We start from the raw sequence: 25,129 nt of genomic DNA, 5'->3' as shown, positions 1-25,129 counted from the left end.
TGAAGGCAGTCACAGGAAAACTTACAGGGTGTGGGGAAACACCCAAATGTTAAAGCAAAAAGACTTTAAATGATTCTTTTACAGAACATACGATTTTAATTTTTATTATTTTAGTCTTTAAAATACAGTACACTTAGAACATACATCCACACATATAGTACACTCTATTTTCAAGTTTAAAGCAAAATGAAAATTCCGCATTTGAATATTTGGGTTTTTTCCCACATTTTAGGATCAAGAATACAAATTAACTTCAATCCGAAGTTAGTATTCTAAAAAAAGTTATTGAGTCTATAAATTTGTATTTTTTAAAAAAGTGATACTTTAAAACATGCCTTAAAACTATGTTTAAGAAGAGGGGGCGGGATACCTCTTTTATCATCAATACATCAGTCCCAAGTACTAAGTTTATTTCCTAGATTCTTTTTTATTACATAGACAAGACTTTGTACCACAGTTTCTTTTATAATACGATTATTTTTCTATATATTCATGCAAGTGTAGAAAGAGAGTGAAGGAATACACACGGAGCTTACACAAGCTCTCTAGAAAGGCAAAATCTGAGACATGGAAAGCACCATAAAATTTAACTTTACATATATTTATATCATCTAAGAATTTACAATAAGCACATTATTAATTTTGTAACATAATTAAATTTTGTTCAAAATACTTTAAAAAGTGGGGCACCTGGATGGCTCAGTGGGTTAAAACCTCTGCCTTCAGCTCAGGTCATGATCCCAGGGTCCTGGGATCCTGGGTGGGAAGAGGGATAGCACTTGCACCTGAGGGGGTCAAGGGGAGGCCTCAATGAAGCAGTGTCTATGAAACACCTGGCACAGGGCCTGGACCCAGGACCCCAGGACCCTGGGATCATGACCTGAGCTGAAGGCAGAGGTTTTAACCCACTGAGCCATCCAGGCTCTCTGCTCAGCAGGGAGCCTGCTTCCTCCTCTCTCTCTGCCTACTTGGATCTTCAAAATAAAAAAAACAACTTTAAAAAGTACTAAGAGAGGCGCCTGGGTGGCTCAGTGGATTAAGTCGCTGCCTTCGGCTCAGGTCAAAAAAAAAAAAAAAAAAAAAAAAGTAATAAGAGATCAGCAGTTTGGGGAAGAGACTAGAGCTCTGTGACTTGTCTGACTGACTTCACAGCTCAGTTTTTTTCAGGCAGAATCACCATCCTACTTACACTGAGCCATGCTATCTGCCACTTCGCAGCTATGAACGATGGGCAGCTATGAACTGAGTTTACAGTACCCTTGTCTTTAAAATGGGAAGAGGGATAGCACTTGCACCTGAGGGGGTCAAGGGGAGGCCTCAATGAAGCAGTGTCTATGAAACACCTGGCACAGGGCCTGGAACACAGTCTGTTCTCAGTCAGTGTTAGAGGCTGGATGCTGACATGTGCACTGCTAACATCCTGGAAAAAGAAAGAGTAAGGAAAGGAGAAGAAGCTAAATGGAAGCCAAGCTACAGAACTTCTTCTCTTCACAGTGGAACTATGCCCAACAAAAGGACACAGGCGAGGGGAAGGCATCCTGAGTCTGTGTGACTAAAGTAAACCCAGAGGTTTTTACTGGGATTCAAATTTCTTTATACATTCAAATTTCTTATTACATTACTGGATTTTAAAATCGCAAGTGACTCTCCCAGAAGGGACACAATTAAAATCTCTATTCAAAGTATGCTTGCTCTGGGGCACCTGGGTGGCTCAGTTATTAAGCGGCTGCCTTTAGCTTAGGTCATGATCCTGGAGACCTGGCATGAGTACAGAATCAGGCTGCCTGCTCAGCGGGAAGCCTGCTTCCTCCCCGTTCCACTTCCCCTGCTTGTGTTCCCTCTCTCCCAGCCTCTCACTCTCTGTCACATAAATAAATAAAATCTTAAAAAGAAAAAAATTAACCACGACAACAAAGTATGCTTGCTCTTCTCCTGCTTTTCTTTGCTTAGCAAACTCAGTACCATTAATTACCTCCTTCACAGTATTAAAGACTGGTAAGCCCAGATGTGTCTGGCCTCCTTTCCCTGGAGTGGTTCCTCCGACCAACTGGGTGCCATAATCCAATGCCTGCTGGCTATGAAAGGTGCCCTATGGGGAAAAAACACAACATGAGAAAAGACAGGCTGGGAAGCCAGAAGGCAATCTTCAGCAACCTGGAAGAGAAAAACAAATAGGTTAACTATTTCACAGAATGTGATAGATGCATACATATAGCAGTCTCAACAACCTGCTAAACCCAGCTTTGAACCTTGAAACAATACACTCCTCTGCAAAGCCAAAATAGGAGGTTTTGGTTTTGCTTTTCTTTTTTAAAGGAGAATATTTTGGGGCACCTAGGTGGCTCAGTGGGTTAAGCCTCTGCCTTCAGCTCAGATCATGATCTCAGGGTCCGAGGATAGAGCCCCACATCGGGCTCTCTGCTCAGGAGGGGGCCTGCCTCCCCTCTGCTTGCCTCTCTGCCTCTTTGTGATCTCTCTCTCACTCTGTCAAATAAATAAATAAATCTTTAAAAAATAAAAAATAAAGGAGGATCTTTTTCATTCCATCTTCAAATATGGCTGACGGTCAGAAACACCCATGTGTTTACTTAAAAATCCCTCCTTTTCACTGTTCCTCTGTCAACTCCTGATGTCCTCACATCCACAGCTTAAAATCCATTGGCAGTCATTATAAATCCACAACAACCTTGGTTCTCTCTCACTTCAACTTCCACATCTGGCAAAACCACAATCTTGGTTAAATCCAGTCCCCTACCTACTCTAAGTAAGACTGCGGATGTGCAGCCAAGTAGAAGCTGGAGAGAAAACAGAACAGGATAACTGGTCTCACTTTAAATCAATGATCACTAACTTTAGGTGAGCTTTTAATGCTGCCCGGCCGATAGCCTATAGTTTGCTGTCCATCACTCTCCCTCCTCAACCTCGGCTCTACAGACAATTGGTCACACGGATTCATTGTTATGGGAGCTTGTCCTGCGCTTTGTATGAGGTTTAGCAGCATCCCTGGCCCCTACTCAGTAGATTCCAGTACCATGCCTTTCTCTCCACCCCTACCAGCTGTTGTGATAACCCCAAATATCTCCACAAATTGAAAGATTATTTTTCACTAGGCTTCCCCTGGTTTTCCTCTTTTCTTTTTCTCTCCTCAGACTTCTCTTTTTCATATAAATTTATACCCTTGGTGAACCCATCCCCTATCAGGGCAATAAACATCATTCATATGGCGACCCTTCTCATACACGCGCGCACACACACACGCGCGCGCGCGCACACACACACACACACCCATACCCAGCCTGGACCTTTGCCTTGAGCTCTAAACTCACACTCTCGACTGCCTATGTCACATCTCCACTTGGAGAACTAGCAGGCATCTCAAACTTAATGTGCCCAAAACCAAATTCCCAATCATTCCTCCCCACACTCCACCCCATCTTGGTTAATGACAATTCCACTCTTAACAGATGTTCAGAACAAAAACACTGAAGCTATCTTTGATTCTCTATCTCCCATCAGGCACACTATTGCACTACCTTCAAAATATAACTGACAATGTCTCAATCCCTTCTACTGCTACCATGCTGGTCTAAGTCATCATCAACTCTTGACAGAATACTGCCCCTGGCTCCCTTTCATCTTTCTCAACACAGCAGCCAGAGTAATGCTGTTAAGACATAAGCAAGATCGGATCATTCCTCTGATCATAACTGTCCAGGGGCTTTCCACTTCTTTCACAGTAAAAGCCAAACTCCTTATACTGACTCCTAAGTCAATATTCAGCCTACATCCTCACATCAAAACTCCTTAACTGCCTGGCCTCATTTACTGTTCTCCTGCTGCTCATTTCACTCCACTCACCCTGGTCTTATGACTTCCACACACAACAGGCACAGTCCTGCCTCCGGGCCTTGCTATCTCTTTTGCCTTGAATGCACTTCCCTTCATATCCGCTATTTTACTCCTGCATTTCCCTTAGATCTTGACTAAGGTCAGGGTTTCCCTGACCACCTAACATAAAATTCCCCCTTCCCCATCCTGATCACACCTCTGCACACAGTCACACATCTCTACCTCTGGTTTATTTTTTCCACAGCATTTATACTTTCTAATATACATAATTTTGTGGTATGCTCTGTTGGTTGATTTTGTTGGTATGTTTCTTTCCCTCCCACCACTAAAATGTAAATTACACGAAGGAAGTGATTCTGTCTACTTTGTACACTGAGAGGTGGTACCTAACCCAACACGTGACATATAGTAGACATTCAATAAGCAATTGTTGAAACTGAATGGCTACGTGGTCATTCTATAGGGACCTCAAAATGCAAACCCAACAACTCAAGTTCTATTGAAGGCCTAATAGTCGGGGCTAAGAGGGACTTCAGAAATTTCCTGATTCAACTTCTCCGTTTTTCAAAACAGGAAACTTAGCCTCAAGCATGTTAACTAACTTGTCTAAAGTTAATGATGGAGTTTTGAAAAGAACCCAAGCCAATGCTCTCTCTTTAAGTGGTGCTATTCAAAGTGTAATCTGTAGAACCCTGCAGATCTGCAGTGAGATAAACACAAAAAGAAAAAGAATAAAAAATTACAAAAAAGAATACAAAAAAACAAGAATAAAAAATGAAAAAATAAGAGAAAATTTAAATTAATTAAAACAAAATAAAAGAGAATGTTTGCAAACTTTTATAGCAATATAATATTGCTGCAACTTTTACTGTATTTTGCAAAAAATATTGATCTGCATTATATTGGAAATTAAAAGCAAACAGACAACTGAACTGGTCTTTCATTCCAGACAGTTTGAGAAGCACTGCCCTAGATCACTACTTTGTTAGATAAATTCAAATGGACCAATTTTTTAGTCCTAATATAACAGTAAACAAGGTAAACAAAGAAATTTCCTGTTAGTAAGTTTATTTTCCTTAGTTTTCCTATCATCACCAGTTACGAACATAGATACTTTCAGCAGCTCAAACCATCTTAAAGCCAATACAAGAAATTCCACCCACTGGAAGCCTGCATTATTGAAATCTACTCCAAAATACAAATATTCCTCATTCATATGGGGAACAATGTATACACCAAATAAAAGAACTAAAAAGATACAATGTAGATTTCTTGTGAAAATAAACCCTAAATTTCAGACCTTACTGTTATCTCTATACTAATACAATCTTAACTCACAAATCTGAGACAAGTAAAACTCCCAATTAATTAAATTTAAAAACAGTGAATGAGAAACAATGTACTTGCAGGTAACTGAAAGACACTGAAACCAACCTTGGATTTCAGTATTTAGGCAAACCACCACTTAAATCAGGAAGCAGGAACAGTTCCAAATATTGCTTACACCATGGGCAATGGCTCTTTTTTTTTTTTTTTCAAAGATTTATTTATTTATTTGACGGAGCAAGAGAGATCACAAGTAGGCAGAGAGGCAGGCAAAGAGAGGTGGGGGAAGCAGGCTCCCCACTGAGCAGAGAGCCTGACGCGGGGCTCGATCCCAGACCCTGAGATCATGACCTGAGCTGAAGGCAGAGGTTTAACCCACTGAGCCACCCAGGCGCCTCTGGGCAATGGCTCTTTTAAAAAAAGATCAGAGGTTAAGATGTCACAGGATCATATAAAATTTAGCAAACAAACAAAACAACATATATAATAAACTTATGTGAGGAATTTGAATTAATCAAAACACTTGATTATACGCTAACACAATATATAATCAAAAAGGGACTATGATTTTAATTGGCAAAGGATACAATGTACTTCAAATCTTAAATGAGCATCAATTTTCTTTAGAATATACAGATGTGGAAGTGATACTGATAAAATATATGGCTATCAAAATAATGAAACCAATTTTACCTATGAACAAAATTTCAAAGTTTTGGGTGTTCCTTTTTTTTTTTTTTTTTTAAGATAGTAGAGGAACAGAAGAAGATCCAGTTATTTCAGAAAAATAACACAGTATTATGTCCAATTACTTCAGAAAGAAGTAAAAAAGTGAAAGGACATTTTATATGAAACAACCTTCCAACCAAATTCATTTAAAAAAAAAAAAAAAACCCTTGTAGAATTTTAAAGCAATTTAAAAACAAAAGTTACAGAAGTTTGGATATTTAGGTATTATCCTATAGATCAAAGTTTGGAAAACTATGGCCTAAAGGTCTAGCCTGCCACTGGTTTTAGAAACCGTTTTACTGGTACGCAATCACCATTCACTGACATACTGTCTATGGCTGCTTTTGCTGCTACAGTGCTTTTGGGTCGTTGATACAGCATGGCCTACCAAGCCTAACATTTTCATCTGGTCCTTTTCCAGAATAAACTTGCAGACTCCTGCTCTGCAAGGAGCAGAGAATGGATATACCCAAATACCACAGAATGGACATGAAAATTATTATTATTTTTTTTTAAAGAGTATATTTATTTATTTGACAAAGACCACAAGTAGGCAGAGAGGCAGGCAGAGAGAGAGGGAAGCAGGCTCCCTGCTGAGCAGAGAGCCCAATGCGGGGCCAGTCCCAGGACCCTGAGACCATGACCTGAACCAAAGGCAGAGGCTTAACCCACTGAGCCACCCAGATGCCCTGAAAATTCTTTTAATTACAGAAAAATCATTAACTTTTAAATCACACCAAAAAATCATGAACTGTTTTTATTTTGCCATGTCTTCTTTTAATAATGAAAGGGATACTCTGGGTTAAGGCTCATGGCTATCTTCTAATTGATTTGGTAGTATTCCTTTGTTTTAAAAAAAAAATCCACATCTACTTTGGTGGAACTACAAATCTGTACAAATGTTTTAAAGGGTAACCTAGTGATAGCTATTAAAGTTCTAAATACACAGAACCTTGAGATGCAATTTTTCTTTTATGAATCTATTTTATAGATTATATATAAATGTAGCATATACATTATGGAGTAACATGATAGGAAGGAGGGAAAGGACACTCTTATGTTGCATTTTATTGTGGAATCACATTGCAAATATATTTAGAACTTAGCAAATTCTGTGATGTAAGTAGGGATAGGGAGAGACAATGAATATAAATGAATGAGAACAAGTTAAAATACTTCAGGCAATTTTGCTTGCTAGTCCCCTCAAAGACCATTTGGCCAGAGAAAGTATAAGATGAGACAAGTCAGCGTGCTGCTTCTTCTGTGTGTCTCGGTTCCCATGCGCCTGACTGGGCTGGAGCATTTCCCCACACCATCCTGTGTTTAACAGGACACAAGCCATTCATTTTACCTAGTTTTTAATTAAACAAATGGTAATGTACTACAAAGCTGGAGGAAAACCAGTGGTGTGAAACTTGCTGAAAGAGAGTATCTGAGTTTCCAACATAATGTGCTTGTAGGAAGGGATTTTCAAGATAAGTTTAAACACAATTTTCATCTTACAGGCTGACTATCACACCAAACCCCCGCCTAAGATGCAACTCCATCACTGTACTGTATACTCTTCTGCAACAATCATATAACTTTTGTGATTATTAAAAAAAAACAGAAAATAGTTTAATGTTTCTGTATCTGTAATATGCATCTTTATAAAACATCTTGACACATACCTGCTTACCAGTGAAACCCTGGCAAATAACTTTCGTATTTTTATCAATATAGAGATGCTTCCGGGAAGCTACATAGGAACAATGCCGAATTCCATTCTGTTGCACTGAAAAGTAAAGAAAACATGACACATTATAATTTTCTTCAAACTTTCGGACCATGAACTCAACTCAGTGACAAAAAAAAAAAAATCTTCTCATACAGAGGCTACCTTGTGGTCATGGCAACTTCAGATTAGACACGAAGACTACAGAAAGAGAGAAACAAAAAAAAAAACACCTTTCTATTTTCCAGAACACCCTCTTTACCAAGAACAATCATGCAGCTTGTTCTAAATGTATAAAGAAAAGCTTAAGTTTATAACTGTCATTCCTCAGAAGGAAAACTGGGGCTCAAAGACAAATGACTCAAATTTAATCCAGGGATGGCAAACTAGGTATCACTTGTACTAACTATGTTTGCTAAACAGCCACACCCTTTGCCCATTTTACGCAACCTTTTTTTTTTTTTTAAGTTTATTTATCTTCTTAGTAATCTCTACACCCAATGTGGGACTCAAACTCGCAACCCCAAGATCAAGAGCTACATGCTCTTCTAAGCCCAGTGGGCACCCTTTACCCAACCTGTTTAAGCTCAACATCCGCATATAATACGTAAGCTAAGAGGTACACTTTGTTGGGAGAACTTGTAGGAACCATTCTGCAACTCATTCCCCAAAACTATATTAAACGTTAACATTAAATATTAAGATTAAACCTTAAATCAAAGATAAAGCTTGTCTAATATATAATCCAAAGTTACTTAATTTGATATCTTCTGATGTAAGACACCAGACCTTACATAAAGATGAGATAGGGAAAATAAAATAAATAGATGAAGGGAAAAACATGTAATAAACATCTAACTTATCTTCAGCAACTTACCTCAACAAAAACTGAGAAATCTATGTATTCATAACAGCTCACAGTATTTCAACAGTCAGTTAAAAGTAGGGCATAGATGAATTAAAATTGTGGGCTACTTTCTGACTACTTTTAGACCTTCATTTCAGGTCCAACTTGCTGTCTGTGTGGCCCATCCCTGACCCTTTCAAAGTGTCAGGCCTTCTTCCTACCACTGAGGTAGCCCATAAAAGCTAGCTCCAGAAAAGAACGTCTCATCACATATTTGTCCAGGGTCCATTCAAGCTTTCTATCTTGAATCACTGCCTCATGCCCTCCTAAATCCTCAGAACTTAGGTTCCATAATTGATTGCATCTGGCCCTCCAGGCATCTCTTGAGTTGTCTTCAACTCCCAAGTTAATGTCTGCTTCTAACTCTGAATTTTGGAATGTCCTGAACCTCTAGGAAAGAGACAGGCCAGGATTTTGCTCTTACCAAGGGGAAAAGGAGTTTTCTGTGTGCATACGGATCTGCTGGGTAATAGACAGCTGCTTTCTCAGACTAGATTATGCTGAACAGGGAGCCATGAGAGGGCACTGAGGGTCAAGTCCTGCCACAGTAGGCACAGCTAAGCACCTGAACCCTGGCACAGCAGGCACTACAAAGAGAATTTACGGTGTCAGGGCCCACCCCAGCCAGTGCTGCTACTTAAGGCTCATTCTTGCCTGTGGCTCCCACTTCTCCCAGCTAGAGACCCACAATCACTATACTTGTGGAAGTATTTCTGCCGCTATTCCTGGCAGAATCTGTTCCACCAGTCCTTCCTATTCCTGGAATCTTCAACACATGGTCCATCTATCAGAAGTTTTCAGACAGGATAGCAGATTTGATTATAAGATCCAATCTTAAGATATCTGGAGCCCACACTTGTTAAAAGGAAACCCTTGCTTTTTGAAGGTTGGGCCTCCACAAGTATTCTTATACTCAGTCTTAAGAAAGGATCAATCAGTTCACCTCTCCTTCCACAGAGGCAGGGGTGGCCTGGTCACCCTGAGAAAAAGCAGGTCTGCCTACATCCATAAAGCATGACTCAATAGCAGAACTAAGATCACTCTCTTTTCCTACTCCTACTCCAGACCTACTGGATCAACCCTGTGGAGCTCAGGGCTTCTGAACCCAAGATCTCTAGTGCCCATAAAAACTGCATCAGGAAGTGTGATGACTAGCAATTCACCTTCCAGTTTCCTACCCCTTTGGTACTGCTCAGACTATGCAGTGACCCTGACAGTCTAAACCTTTGGGAAGCCAACTAGGGAGACTTGCCGTGTGCATGTGTGTGCGCATGTGCATGTGATCTCCCATCTACAGCTGCAGTGAGCTGGAATTAATACTCTCTCATCACTTTGGGCCAAACCCAAAATCTATATTCAAACATAAGAAATTTCTGATCATATTTGGGCCTGACAAGAAATGTATATGCTGCCAGACCAGGTATCACTGGTACTAAAATGAGAGGTTGCTAGAATAGTCAAGCACATATTCCAGTTTCCTGAGTTGTCATCAATTTTTTATTCAATCAGCCATCGGGGAACACCTATGCCAAGCCACAAAGTCAAGTATCAAGGATAAAGTGTTGAATAAGAGAATCTCAGTCCTCAAGGAATTCACAATCCACCTGAACTGATATAAAACAGGCCATAAGCGCACAGTATGAAAAGTACTGTGGCAGGAATAAGTCTTGGACATTTGGGGCATATACACTCTGGGACACCTGGGTGGCTCAGTCAGTGCAGCATCTGCCTTCAGCTCAGGTCATGATCTCAGGGTCCTGGGATCAAGCCCCTCATAGGGCTCCCTGCCCAGTAGAGTGTTTGTTTCTCCGTCCCCCTCTTTCTTTGTCCCTCCCTCACTCCTGTGCATTCTCTCTCTCTCCTAATAAATAAATAAAATCTTTATGAAAAAAATGTCCTCTGAAACCCAAAGGAAAACCTGAGGCACTCCCAGCAAGCCATGATGGTACTCTATAATCACCACAAATGGTCTTTTAATCCCAGAAACTCGCCTCACACCCGACGAACGTGTCTTGGCCCTGGATCTTACACCAAGCGCACTCTCCCAGCTACCGCGACTGTGAGGAAGGAAGACCTAACCCACACAGACTGGCTGTAGTACACTGTAATTCTCCTCACCTTAATTTCTGCCGCCTCTACAGCTCTGAGATAGAAATAATGCAAAATATGCTTACATTCCAAGTCGAAGCCACCAAATTCTAAGTTACTTGCATCATTCTCCTCATTCTTCCCTACTTTATAATATCCAAAATCCAGAATCACAGATTGCAGGCTCCCCATGAAAGCAACCTGTCCTCAACCCCACCCCTGCACCTCTTCACCTTCCCTCCCACAATCTACCCCCCTCCATTCTCTTTCTTTCTTTCTTTCTTTTTAAGATTTTATTTATTTATTTGACAAACAGAGATCACAAGTAGGCAGAGTCAGGCAGAGAGAGGGGTGGGGGAGGGAGGCAGGCTCCCTGCTGGGCAGAAAGCCTGAGGTGGCGCTCGAGCCTAGAGCCCAGAACCCTGCTAGAGCCCAGAACCCTTCTAGCGAAGGCAGAGGCTTTAACCCCTGAGCCACCTAGGCGCCCAGCCCAGCTCTCTTTCAAGTGGGCTGGTAGAGCACAAGCCCCTAGCTGCTATAAACATTAAATCTGTCAGACCAGCTCTTTGCATTTTCTTTCCCCACATGATTTCCTCCCCACCCAAACCAAATGCCCTAAGTAATGAAAAATAGCCTCTTCCAGTTCTGCTGAAGAATGCAAACTGATTTACAGTGCAAATCTTCAATCGTCTGTCTACCGCTAAAAGATGCTCTAACTACCAAGTATCTAGAATAAATTATTCCATAAAGTTAAAATCCAGAACATAGGGCATACAATAATGGTCAAACCATTTTGCAAATATCTCTCACATTTCAATGACAGAGTCAATGTACTCAACATCTCCCTGAGAATTTCACTAGCATTAATTCATATAAGTTCATATTTAAATAAAACACTGCACAGTGAGGAATCTTTAAATCTTCACATGACATTCCTGACTTGTGAATATAATGAGGGGTGTTTAAGGGATCTGAGATTAAGAAGAATGGAACCTGAAAACACTTCCATGTGGTATATAGCACTTATGCCACACGCCGTAAGTGGGGGGATGCACACATTTTGTTACTCCCTTTACTGCATTACTTCTAAGAAAATTATTTAAGGTTAAATTTAGTTCATGATTATTTCAAGTATCATCTATATACTCTAGAATTTCTAACTGTAAATGGAATGACTATAAGGCCCATGTCTTGTATACCATGGTGTCTCCCATATGGTACAGTGACTTACAGAGTTGGAGTACAAAAAATGATTCACTGAATCTCAGGACAGTCTATAAAAAGCACACTTATAAAAAGCAGAATGTCCTAAGTTCCATCTCTTTTTTTCCCACTTAGGAGAAAAACCTACATCCATTTTTGGATCATAGGCTTCCCTGAAATTATTATGAAGATTGTACAGAAGTCCAGCCCTAAATGCTATTAGCAGTCCTCAAAGCTCTTATCTTAATCCATTACAAACTCCATACTAACATTTAAAAAAAATAAATAAATAAAATCCAGAAGTACTAATGTAACACAACTGGACTATTTCACAATAGGAGAGTTAAGGCAGTAACAGACCACGAAGAGTCTTCTCATAATATTTAACAGACAAGGAAATAACTTGGGCAACAGGAAGCACCACCAAGGTAGAGCCCAAAGCCTTACAGAAAAACAGAATAAAGGTCATGAACAAGAAACAAAACTAAAGACAGACAAATGATAAATCAACAGATGATGAGATCTCTAACTTAACTAAGAAAATGAGCATTTATTAGGGCAGCGGGAAGGCCTGAGGCTGGACACTAGGAAGAATTTCCCAATGAAGGCCATAGCTGCCACATCTTGGGTCACCTCCAGGGAAGGTGGTGGTGTCACCTTCTCTTCAAATTCTTAGAAACGAAGGCCTAACCCTGGGACTGTATCCCGGGAGCATCTGAGAACTGCTCTGAAGAATCAGACAGGCCTGGGCCTGAGTTTTTACTCTGCTGCTCACCAACCATTGACCTGAAACAAATCTTTTGATCTCCCTTAACCTCAGTTTTCCCTTCTATAAATGGAGTAGCTGCCCATAACAGCACCACTATTCTGTGATTGCTATGAGATTATGATTGGGTAAACTGGGTAGCAAAGTAACTGGTATGCTCCCAATATCGGATGCACATCCTACATGAACACAAAGGTAAAACTATTTCCTAAAAAGAAAGAACATATGATTCATATTTTAAAATAAGTCCAATGTTGGGGCACCTGGGTGATTCAATCAGTTAAGCATCCGACTCTTGATTTCCATTCAATCAAATCTCAGGGTTGTGAGATGGAGTCCCATGTCCGGCTCTGCTCTGAGCATGGAGCCTGCTTAAAATTCCTTCCCTTTTGCCTTTGCTCTTCCCCTCCTTCTCTCTCTCACCCTCTCCCTCTAAAAAAAAAAAATCCAATGATTTATTTTATATATCTCCTCATGCATATCCTGTTTATCAATAAATATATTAATCCATGTCTACATGTAGTGTGTACAGACATACTTGTAAATTTTAACCATAACATTTTTAAAGGAGCAGCCTCCCTGTAAAAAAAAAATGGGGATAGTAATACTATGTACCTCATTGGCAATATGAGAATTAAATGAGTTGATAATATAAAAAGCACATAGAACAATGCCTAGGGTACGGCGAGTGCTATTTCATTATTAGCTCTCTATTATCATTATGATTACCAATGCAGAATGAAAAGACCATACTGCTTCGAGGTGTTCTTTGTGCCAAGCTATCTGCCTAGTACTAGGAATTCAGGAGCAAACAAGATGGACTCAGGTCCTACCCACATGAAGCATCCTACCCTCTAAGACAGCTAAACAGTAAACAAAGAAACACAAACTACAGAAGTTGCAAACTGTAACAAAGGCTATGAGAGAAACAGGCTGAGTAATGTGAGAGACGTGCCTTCAAGAAGGGTGATAAATTTGTATCCATTAGCCACATGCTGAGTCCTCCTCCCCAAAGAGAGCAACCACAGCATTTAGAAGATGGCTGTGGGATGCATGACGGGAGGTCGGGCCAGAGAGCACATGCGCAGATGTGACTCAAATCATAGCCTTGTATGATCAGGACCATGCTCCCAATCAGTAATCTGAATCTCTGTTCATGAAAATACTCCTCTTCCAAAGTCACCCCGCAAACTGTGTCCTTGTGTCCATGCATGCACTCATCAATAAATGGTTATTCATTAATTACATATATTATATATACATAATATATATAGGACATCACGGTTCCTACCTATAGAACCTTATAGCAGAGTAACTCAGCAGCCACTTACTCCCAAACCCCAAAGAATCCACTGTTCAAATGCAAAATTATATATTCATTTAATATATACTTACAAATTAAGCTAAGCTGGCCCAACGTGCCATATTTCATCAAATCTAAAATACCACTTAAGTACTAATAAATACTAGCAAGAAAGAAAAAATGCTGCCAATTTACTGTATACCATCAATTATAAGAAATATCCAATTTTAGAAATGTTAGAAAGAAAAAAAAAATGGGTCAATAGCAACATTCCTGTCCTCTGGTAAAATGAAATTGTTCTTCTATGCTTACAAAAATTATTTTGAACACCCCCAATTATGTTCCTACAGAATGAGTTTGAGGTGAGAAAGTCGAATTGCTTTCTCATGGTTGCACTGGTACATTCAGATCAAGACTATTTTGTATTTCTGAAACAGAGATTTGGTCCTTAGATGTAACAGCAACAGACAGCAGTATCAGAAACATCACCGTTGAGGGCCCCTTTTGCCCAACTACACTTCTAAATGCCTGATTTCAAAAGTGGCTTACACAACTTGGCAAACACATGGAAAAGGCAGGTGGTAACTTTGAGCAGGGTAGTCACCTGAACAAAACAAGGTGGCCAAAAAGGAAAAAAAGAACTAAAAAGAAAAAGAAAGACTAGAACTTCAGAAAAGGAGACTCACAGTATCACACAGCACATACTAGTAGAAAGAATACTGCAGAGTTAGAAGACCAGAGCTCTAATACCCATTCTGACATTGGCCAGGAAACGTTCTGGGTTTATTTCTCGTTTGCCAAACAGATATGGGACCAGCTGGATTAGAAGGTTCTGACATTAAAACACCATAACTTGGAGACTCAAAAATACTGGCTCTTATTCCCCACTTATAAGATCTAATTTATAGGAATTCCTGGCTTATGTTTATTATTATTAATTTTTTTAATCCCCTGCCCCCAGCTTATGTTTGAAATGAGCTTGCCTAGCTTTATATTTCTTGAAAAGCTTTACTATCTCAACTTCAAGCGTGCTTATAAAATCCTTAAACTTTCTCATGGAAGAAATCTTCCTTAGTTTTCATTTTATTTTCTCTCCCTACTTCAACTGGACTCTCCCTTTTTTCATAAACTATAAAACTAGTTTGGTTTGGTTTTCAGAAACTATGTAACAGGTTTCGTAAACAATAAAACCAAGCCAAATTTTTGGCTCCAAAATTTCTAAACATTCCAACAGGGCTCTGTAAGACATCTACAAATGTTTGAGTTTTGTTCTTGTTTTTCGTTTTTCCTAACTCAAATCAATATTGCAACACTTGTGACCTTTAGCACAAATGTACCATCAACTGAAACTTAAGATAACAGAGGAAACAAAATTTGCTAGCCATCTGCAGGTCTATTACTAATCTTAGAGCCTAAATAATTTGTGACCACCTTTTAAAAAAGTTTATAAGGTGATATTGTTGTGGCTGTTTTTCTAGTGGGAGTGGAAATGGGCTTAAACATGTGGCATGAGAAACAGAAGATTTCGAGGATTTAGAGGTTTTTCTGCATTAAACACTATAGTCTTGCATAAATACAGGAGATAACTTGGTTCAGATCTCAGACCTCTCCAACCCTTAATAACAGATTAATCACATGACTAGGATACACTCCAGCAACAGAAAGCTAAACTAGATGATCCTTTAAGGTCTTGTGGTCCTGACAGTCTAAGAAAAAAGAACTTCCAGCTCTGAGAAAAGGACCGCTAAGGGCAGATTAAAGATCCTGATTCTTTAGACACTTTGCTAGATTCTCCTCCTAAGACAGCAGACCTATCTGAGGCTAGGATTCTTCAGAAAATCTGATAAGCAGGACCCCAGGCGAGAATGACCTGGCTGTAACTAATCCCTTTTCAACCTTCCGCCTAGGACACCTTCAAGAGTCCTTTAATTATACAGTAAGAATCTTGAGAAAACTTTCCTAAATAAACCCAATTTTTTCCTACTTGCCAAAGTTATCTAGCCAGAGGTCTGTCCTCATGTTGTCGAGTTAAGTAAGTGCAACTACTGAGTGCATACTTATCCTGGCACACTTTTGGAATGTGATCTTCTCAAGAAATGAATGAAATCTGTCCAATATTCAGTACAAACAGAATCAGGAGTAAAGTGTAAGAAAGGAAGAAAGAAAACTAACTTTAGTTGAGTGTGTATTACATCCCATGTGCCTTATGTAAATTGTTTCAACTATTCTGTACAGTGAACCCTGATTATCCTGTACTGCACCCTTTCTAAGATGTGCATTTTTTCACTTTTTAACATCTCATGTCTGGAAGCATCTGACAACTAATGGCTGGTCACCATTAAGAAAAGTCCCAGGGTTATTACACAGACTGTAAGGGGTTAGCCAGACTTCAAATATGATTTGGTTTGATTCCAAAGTCTCTTTCTATACATCTTACCTAACAAATAAGACTTTGAACATAGCAAGAATTTTTAACAGCGTTATTCAAAAACTAGCAACCTTGGGTATTAAGTTTTCAGGGAGTGAGGGGTTCACACCCCTGGTGGAGACACTGCAAACAGTTGGTTAAAGTCCCAGCCAACCCTAAACTTGTAGGAGTATTCTGGGCTATGCTCACTCTGGGGTGCAGAACCCACCTTTCTGCTTAGTCTACAATTTGCAGGGGAAAACAAAACAAAAACTAAGGGACAGCCTTACCCTCTTCTCCCAATGTGCTACTAAGACATTCCTCCTCCTACCCCTCAATCCAGACACTCACTCTCCCAGCTGAGTTAATCCTGGACCACCTCACCTCTCACTCCCAAACAGGGACAGTCTAGACGCCGCCCCCATCCGGCCATTCATCATCGCGGGGGGGCAGAGCATGCCCCCAAGTCTACAGGGCTCCCACACCCGAATCTTGGCTCGGCCACGCCACTTAACCCAGCTGCCCAGGTCATGTCCCACCCTACAAATCCAGCAAAGCCACTTCCACCCCAGGTGGTCCCCGACTTGGGGCCGCACTCTCGCGCCTCCCAGGCCCCCACCGAGGTCCGGCCCCAGAGGGCCCAGCCGCGGCCTGGACCAGGATGTTGGGTCCGGCGAGGCCAGGAACTCGCAGAGGCCTGGAAAAGAGAGTCTCGGCTGGACTCACGGAGGAAGGAGCGCGATAGAAGGCGGGCGACAGCCATGCCGCTGCTGCCAGAGGCCATGGTCGCGGTGACAGCGACAGCAGCAGGAGCTGCGGTCATCCACCAATGACACTCCCAAGCCCCCGAGGACCTGGCAGGGACCGAGGTTCCAAGAGGAAATGGGTGGCCATAGCAGTCGCCTGAATGAATTTCCCGCCACAGAGACCTCTTCGCCGAACATTAGAGATCGCACGTGGAGGGGGAAAAAGATATCTAAACGAAGAAGTAGACGATAACACGGCCGTTCCGCGGAAATGTGGCTATGATCTAACATTAATTACAACGGCAGCTTAGGGAAAACCCCATGCGAGGCCCGTCAGCGCTTAAGCATTATGGGAAATGTAGTTTGATGGCTTCGACCTGGTTGTAGTTTAAGTGGAGGCTTGCGGGAGGCGGAGCGAGCCGCAAAGCGGGTACTCGTGCCGCGGGGATGGGGTGGCAAGAGGAATGAGGAAGTCGTGGCGAGATGGGAAGAGCAGTGCAGAACCCTGCGTGTTTCTAAACCAATCTGCTCTTCCATTTAGCTCGGCTGGCATGTGGAGAGGCTAATACTGCTTACCGGCCCCCGCTGTGAGGACCTGGAAGAATTACCCACGGTAACAGCGCTATTATCCCGTGAAGATAAGAAGTGATGAGAAAGACCAAAAGCTACCTTACTGTCACTTAATTTCTTGGAATACGGATCTTTTGGTTAAACAAGCCATGATACAGCTTTTAAGTAGCACTAAATGAATGAGTCACTTTTTTCCTGGGATCTTGGATGACTGAAGTTACAGATCAAATATGACTGCTCCCTGTTTAAACCAAAGGTCACTGCTGTAAGAGCTTTAGAAGGAACCTCAGAGTCCCAGAATCAAAGGGTAAACACGAGGTAAAGTAATCCATCTCCCTGCCTCCAACCATGTTCCTGAGATTCCTCATCATTTTCATCAGTGGAATTATTATTCTAATTGACTGAAGTAGTAATTATAATTTACACTGAGCTGTTTGATGTATAAAAGGGATTACCCAGTGGAGATTGCCTAATATTTCTTCTATGACCCAGATATTGTCAGTGCCGGCTTGGACTTGACTACTCACAAATCCCTCCTTCATCTAATGTATCGTGTCCTTGCAATCATTTATTTAAATACTATCAGTGGCTTCCACATGGGCCCAGTATGAAGACTCATTTTCAGTGGCAAAGTTCTTTCTGAGCCTTCACATGATAAGTCATATTTTCAGTTTTAGTTAATTAGTAAAATGTGTGATGACAAAAAAAAATGTAATTTCTGCTATGATTTTAACATTTTTATTTCCACAAGAACAGGGATTTTAGCTTGTTTGGTACCCTGATGTATCCCCACCTGGCACAAAAAGAGAACTCCTTTGCTGAGCATTATTTGTTGAAGTGATAGATAAGAAATAGCATATACATCTATTTATTGAATCCACACATGATGTTTGATGGGCCTATTGTGATCAATTACTCACAATAACTATACTTCCACCGTAATTCTGTAGCTCGCTGGTGGGAGACAATAGCAGTAGACGCTAATTGTACTACTCATTTTTATATGCAGTTTGATTTTGAAGTCAAACAGATCTGGATTCAAATTCCAATTCTGATGTCGGCCTATGGGACCTATGGGTCTCAGGTTTTCTCACTGAGATGGGCATGAAAATCCCTATATCATAATAGTGTTGTGAGTAGTTAATGCATTAATATGTAAAATTCTTTGTACCTTATAAACGTTCAGTAAAATGGTAGTTATTAAAGATAAGAACTTTCTTTACGTGGCAGAATGTTATTTTGAAGTTTTTAGCGATATGAGTAACCAGATGTAAACTAGGACATTTCCATTTGTAACAAAACTTTGGCTAAAGCCCCAAAGCTGAGGGCAACAGGCCATTAGAACTCTGCATTCTAAGGTGGGCAGCCTAAGAGCTAGCCCCCTCCGGATTTTAATAAGAGCAGGTCAGACTTGTCTTTGAATTCTTATACTCATACTCTAACAACTCAAATAAGCAAAAGACTGAATTCATTGAACGAGGGAATGCAGAGTCATGAGTGGTCCCCGAATGTTCCCCTCTCCCCTCACTCCCAGAAAAGTTGGTGGCAGAGGCTCCTTACAAAAAGGACTGGCATGAAATCTGAGATAAATCCCCACAGAACCCCAGAAATCCATGAGCCTACCTCAGTGCCCCAGAGCAGATATAGTCAGAGTACTCAGGAAATCTTGAGTTTGATTTCAGACCTACACGTAAAGACTAATGCCTGTTTACTGCCTGGAGAACTCAAGGCAGGAGGCTGGCTGAAGCAGCCCTTGTTTGTAGGAAGGGCATTGTTTGGTATGGCAAGATGTGTAATATTCGATTGATTCCAGGAAAGAAATCCGAGCTTCCCTCTAAGAACCCTCTGCTGCCGCAAGGGACTATAGCATAAAAGACCATGAAAGATCCCCCAGGGACAGGAGGGTGACAATAGTGGGGGAGGTTTTACAAGAGATCAGCCAAAGAGCACATAACTCATCAGGATACTGTGCAGATGGAATTTCCTACACAGGGTGGGGAGGCGAGGAGCCACTGAAAAACCCACAAAGAGCCAGCATATCAGAGTGTAAGGACCAGCGGGAACCTCCAATTGCACCATTTAAGAGATTTTATCCAAAGCTTACCCGTCCACTGCTGGAGCCAAGAGCAAGGAAAGTGAAGATGAGGAAGAGTAAAAGGAGGAGAAAACAGACCTTGACTCCTTCCCAGCTGCAGGTTGTGGAGCCACAGATCCTGCCAGTCTTCAGAACGTGTAAGGAGCTTTGAATTAGGTATAAGATTTATGTTTTGAATTGGACTGAACAAGGACTTAGAATTATTCATTTTTAAAGTGGGCTATCTTTCCAATGAATAAAAAAATCAAAAGTTACAAAAATTTATATAATAAAAAGTCTTCCTTCTACCTGTTTCCCCACCATCCAGTTCACCCTGGGTGAAATCCATATTACCCAATTTCTTGCGTATACTTCCAGATCCATTTTGCACATATGCACGCATACATCCATCCTCTTACTCCCCCACTTCACCCTTCTATGTGGCTGCTAATGTGGGAGGAAAAGGGGACAATTGGGACTCAAGAACAAGGCTGGTGGGGGAGTCAGGAGACCAGCAGTCAAGACAGTTAGTGTCTATGCTTACTACCCCATGGCAGTGTCTTTTTCTGCTTAACTTAACCTGAAGTGGTCTCCGCTCTTTGCAACCAAGAATCTTGAGAGATCTGAGCTAAGGAAAGAGCTTCTATCTACTGGAACAAAGTCTCTCATTTGCCTTGTTTTTAAGGAAATAAATCAGCTGTAGTCACTGGTATTTATAATCCAAGCAGAAAGAGAATCTGACCAAGACTCTGGTAGATTCTCTACCTGATAAACAAAATACGTTTGGTTTTTTTTTTTAAATATATATGTACAAGAGGAGTTGTAGTTCTGTATTTTACCTTCATTTTATTCTGAGCCCCCATTCTGCCAGGATTTCAAATCCATCTCCTTTCACCAGAGTTTTACCTAAATTTGGATTTCTGCTGGGGTAAGGTGAATGAAGTAGAAGAAGCATTTGATCCTCCATCTACACAGGCAGCCCCTAATACGTGCATCCTTCTATCTTGTTCTCTGCTACTGCTATATCATGCCTTCCCCCTACTTGCAGCATTCCTTTTGGTCTGGCTCTATCAGCCGTCTATGGGCTCTTGAAAGACCAAAAGAACCCCCCTGGCTAGAAGTGCATTTTTATCCTGTTAACCAGCTAGTTTGGCTTCTGTATGAACGCTTGCTTTTTCGTGCGCGCGGGCTAACCGGCCAGTTCTGCTTCCGTAAGATTGCTTTGTCTGCTTTCACGCAGACCCTTTGTCTGCTTTTTGCGTGGACCCCTGCTTTCCTGCGCGGGTCCCCTGACCCAATCCACTGACGCCAAGTATACCTATTCAAACTGTCAACCAATCAGCTCAGCCCTACCCGAAACTTGTTTGTATCTGTCTATAAAAACCCTGCACCAACCCAGCTCTGGACCTCTCCGCGTTACCGGCAACGAGCGGCGCAGAGGTCCAGGTTCGAACCTGCAATAAACGACCCTTGCTGCTTGGCTTTGACTCACGTCTCTGGTGGTCTTTTAAGGTGGGAGTAATACTCAGTTGGTATTTCACTCTTCTCAGATACATGAGAAGCACTCAGCCCCTCTTGTTCCATGTGAAACCACAGCAAATATCCGTGCTTGCCTGGACACACTGTTTAGCAGAATTTTATAACCAGTCAGCTTGCTTTCTCTCTCTGCCTCTCCATCTATCTCTTTCTCTCTTTGTTGGGGGCAACAAGTTCCTGAGTTATGGACCAAGTTATCTCCCCACCCCCCAAATTCATATTTTGAAGTCCTAACCCCCAGTTTGACTATATTTAGAGTAAGGAAGTAATTAGGATTAAATTAAGTAAGTTAGGATTAAACACCAATATTATTAGTGTTCTTCTAAAAAGAAATACCAAAGAGTTCTTTCTTTCCACCATGTGAGGACGTAGTGAGAAAGCAGCCATCTGCAAGCCAGCAGAACTCTTACCAGGAAACAAATTAGCCAGCACCTTGATCTTGGACTTTCAGAACTCAGAACCATGAGAAAGAAATTTCTGTTGTTTAAACCACCCAGTCTGTAATATTTCTTTATAGCAACCTGGACACACTAATACATCTTGCTTCCCATAATCATTTTAGGATTCTTTCTTCACCTTCAAGCAGGGAGGCAAGGGGGAATCAACACCTCAGCTCTCCTGCTCCCTGCCTCTTTCCTAGCCTGGGATCCCTTTTCTGGTCTTGGAAATATTAATTCACACTTTTTGGCCTTAATCTAAGTTGTTTCTGTCATTCTCGGGGAGTTTTAGGTACACATTCCTTTCCTGGGGCAATGGACTGAGAAGGCCAAAAAGAAATTGGTGAGGGGAAGGCTTAGAAATACCAGGGAGAAAAGGGTCAAAGAATAGAAGGAGCTACTGGAAGGAAAAGTATTAGTATCACACATTACCTTCCTGCTACAAGGTGGATATGCCAAAGCTTTGTGTGTATTCACCTAGGCATTCTGACTCTGCCGTGTGGGAATGAATAAAAGGAACCTTCTCTAAGGCCTTAGTTCAGGGTGCTGTGACAAAGTACCACAGACCGAGTACTTTATAAACAACAGAAATTTATTTCTCACGGTTCTGAAGGCTGGACGTCCAAGATCAATCAGGGTGCCTGCATGGTCAGGGTCTGGTGAGGACCCTCTTCTGGGCTGTCCTCTTCAGAGCAAGAAGGGGGGCAAGACAGTGCTCTGAGGCCCCTTTTATAAGGACCCTGATCCCAGTCATGGGGTTCCACCCTCATGACCTAATTATCTCCCAAAAGTCCCACCTCCTCATACCTTCATATTGGGGAGCAGGTCTCAACATAGGAATGGAGGTCTTGGCCTAGTTCTGCCAACATCTTTCTGGGGAAAAACAAAACTTCCAGCCACCTTCCAAAAGGAGAAAAGCTGCTTCATCCTCGGTGATACAAGCACACTTCCAGAGAAACGTACTGTAGCCAAGAGACCCTGAAGAGCCAGGCTGAGCTCTCAGGCACCACTGTAGGTATGACTAATCCCTTCATAAAACAAATGCAGTGAATAGGAGCTTGTATCCTTGGCCTTACTTATGGAAGATGGTACAACACAAATCAGAAACACTTGACCCCAGACAAAGCTTCAGCTCTTGGAGGACTACAAAAAATCAGTGAGAAAGATGGGATTATTTTCATCTCAAGTGCAATTTCAAAGAGAGGCAGAATCACACAGCGCAATTCTAAGAACGAACCAGCTAACTAGCACCACCAGCTGATTTGAGCAAAGGTTCTTTCCCTTTTACAGGGTGGGCACTGCCACCTTGGCTGTCTTAGGGACAAATAACTTTCTGAATTGCACTTGCAGGGCCCTCCTGAAAGCTTCTTACACTTCTTTGAATGACTGTTCCTCTCAGCACCTGCAAAAGGGAGGTCTCATCTGCACTGGATTCTTTCAGGAGTGTCAAGAGCTTTGACCTCCCCTTTAGAGGAAATGGTTTCCAAATATAATTTCTTTCCCCCAGACTTGTTGCAGAGCCTGAACACCCTGTGCAAGAGTATCCTGGGGTCCAACTCTTGCAGAAGGGAAGAGAGCAAGGTTGGCAAGATTGGTCGAGCTTTGTGCAGGTTCGATCACATCTTGGCCAGTGCCCTTCAGAGTTGCCCTGAATTAGACAAGATGGTCGGGGTTCACCAAGGTGTGAACAGCCCTGGGAAGGGTATGATCATAGGGTAGGTTGAGGCACCCGCCTATGTTCAGGAAATTCCTGAAAAGGTTGTGGGGAGCTGGAGGCAGCTGAAGACTACCAACAGCACTCCCTGTTGGGAGGGCAGCGTGTCTTTCACTAAAGGGGCATCTGGATGGTGCATCACAGTGTCTACCAGATGTCCCTTCCAGGAGAAAGTCTGATAAGCAAGCAAAGGTCAGTCCTCAGCAAAACCATGAAAAAAACAGCTCGGTTTGAGTGTCGCTCTTTCCCCCTTCTTTCCAAGGCTGACCCCTCTCCTTTTCCCTAGGGAGGCAGTGCTCTCCCAATGCCCAGTGCTGGATCCAGCCATTCTCTCACCAGCTCTAAGAACTTGCGCAAACAGTGCCCTGTTTCTCAGGGTCATGCTGTCTCCTAGGGATGAAATACCCTAGGACTTTGGCCTAGTTTGATAGTCCCTCCCAAAATTACATGTTTGTTGTACATTTTAACACAGACTGCCAGTGTCTTCACATGAATGAGTGATTCGCATTGAGAATTTCTGGAATCATAGGAAAGCTCTTTTTCCACCAGCTTCTGATCCTTCTAGAGTAACTTTTTTTCTTCAAGTACATCTTCTGGAAGTTCTCTGTGTGTGTATTGTTTAATTTATTTATTTATTTATTTATTTATTTATTTATTTATTTTTGTAGCAGATGAAAACCCAAGATACTAGGAGAGAACAAGATTCCCTGAGACTCTGGTGTGTAGCTGAAGATGTTGTGACGTGTGTCCCACTCTGTAGCCTGGTAAAGGGGCGAGGAATCCCAGGAATTGGTATTAAAAGGAAAGAAGACTGAGGCCTATAGAAAGGAAAAGAGAGGAAAGGATTCTTGGGAAGCTGTTAGTTGCCTGAGAAAGGACTCTAAGGTGGGAGAGAGTGACCCATGTTCCCAGAAGACAAAGCACTCCATTAAAAAAAAAAAAAAAAAAAAAAAAAAAACAGCTACCAAATTAGGCAACTCTGGCTCAGGCTTCAACACTCATCTCTGGTCAACATTTAAATCACCTGGGGCTTTGAAGATTACCTTTTTCACTGGGGCCTCATAGATTTGTGCAGTGAGTAAGAGTGTTAGGCTTTGGGGCACCTGCATAGCTCAGTGGGTTAAAGCCTCTGCCTTTGGCTCAGGTCATGATTCCAGGGTCCTGAGATCCAGCCCCACATTGGGCTCTCTGCTCAGCAGGGAGCCTGCTTCCTCCTCTCTCTCTGCCTGCTTCTCTGCCTACTTTTGATCTCTGTCTGTCAAATAAATAAATAAAATCTTAAAAAAAAAAAAAGTGTTGGGCTTTCAAGTCTGATATCCTGACAGAAGTTTAAAGGATTTACATGGGCCCACAAGGACGCACACCTTCCAATTCATTCTAGAACATTTTCTAACATGCCCTCCAAATTATTACTTCATTCTCTAGAAAGATGAACCTTTATTTAACTTCTTTCATGGTTAAAGCAAAAACAATATACTTGTTCGTTATAAATTTTGCAGATAATTTCTACTTTGGGATTTATTCTTTTCAGTATCTTTTAAGTGTTCTCCAAGGTTAACATTTTTATAACCAGAAAAAAAAAATTGAGTTTTGGTTTTTTATGGATGAAATGTGATTAGGACAGACTATGCAAAGCTCTCCATTAACTTTAATATTTTTGTCTGGTAGAGATATAGTTTCTATCCAGCAGAAAACTCAACCCTCAAAGTTCATTACTCATGTCCACCTAGTTCTGGTGAAGGGGAACAGCTCACAAACAT

At 41.5% G+C, this 25,129-nt stretch overlaps 1 protein-coding gene and 1 long non-coding RNA gene across 3 annotated transcripts in view; one reads left to right on the top strand and one right to left on the bottom strand.

Moving 5' to 3' along the window:
• The window catches only part of SUCLG1 (succinate-CoA ligase GDP/ADP-forming subunit alpha), a 31,609-nt gene extending 14,290 nt beyond the window's left edge, over nt 1–17,319 (bottom strand). Inside the window, exons 1-3 of the mRNA XM_082743543.1 lie at nt 17,019–17,319; nt 7,575–7,678; nt 1,973–2,089 (exon numbers count right to left, since the gene is read on the bottom strand). Of these exons, the coding sequence (XP_082599669.1) occupies nt 1,973–2,089; nt 7,575–7,678; nt 17,019–17,115 (318 nt within the window). The 5' untranslated portion in view covers nt 17,116–17,319. The remainder of the gene's footprint in view (nt 1–1,972; nt 2,090–7,574; nt 7,679–17,018) is intronic.
• An 86-nt stretch (nt 17,320–17,405) lies between these two features.
• LOC309870936 lies at nt 17,406–24,662 on the top strand. Of its 2 annotated transcripts, none has more exons than XR_014314880.1 (2): nt 17,406–17,926; nt 24,038–24,662. It is a non-coding gene; the product is annotated as an uncharacterized lncRNA (long non-coding RNA). The 2 variants fall into 2 exon arrangements; XR_014314881.1 differs by having other exon boundaries at nt 17,441–19,859.
• Nucleotides 24,663–25,129: the final 467 nt, after the last annotated feature.

The sequence above is a fragment of the Mustela nivalis genome (genome assembly GCF_964662115.1).
Source record: "Mustela nivalis genome assembly, chromosome: 8".
In the NCBI taxonomy this organism is placed as follows: Eukaryota; Metazoa; Chordata; class Mammalia; order Carnivora; family Mustelidae; genus Mustela; species Mustela nivalis.
Note: the sequence above shows the minus strand (reverse complement) of the source record. Positions and strands in the feature narration are given on the sequence as shown.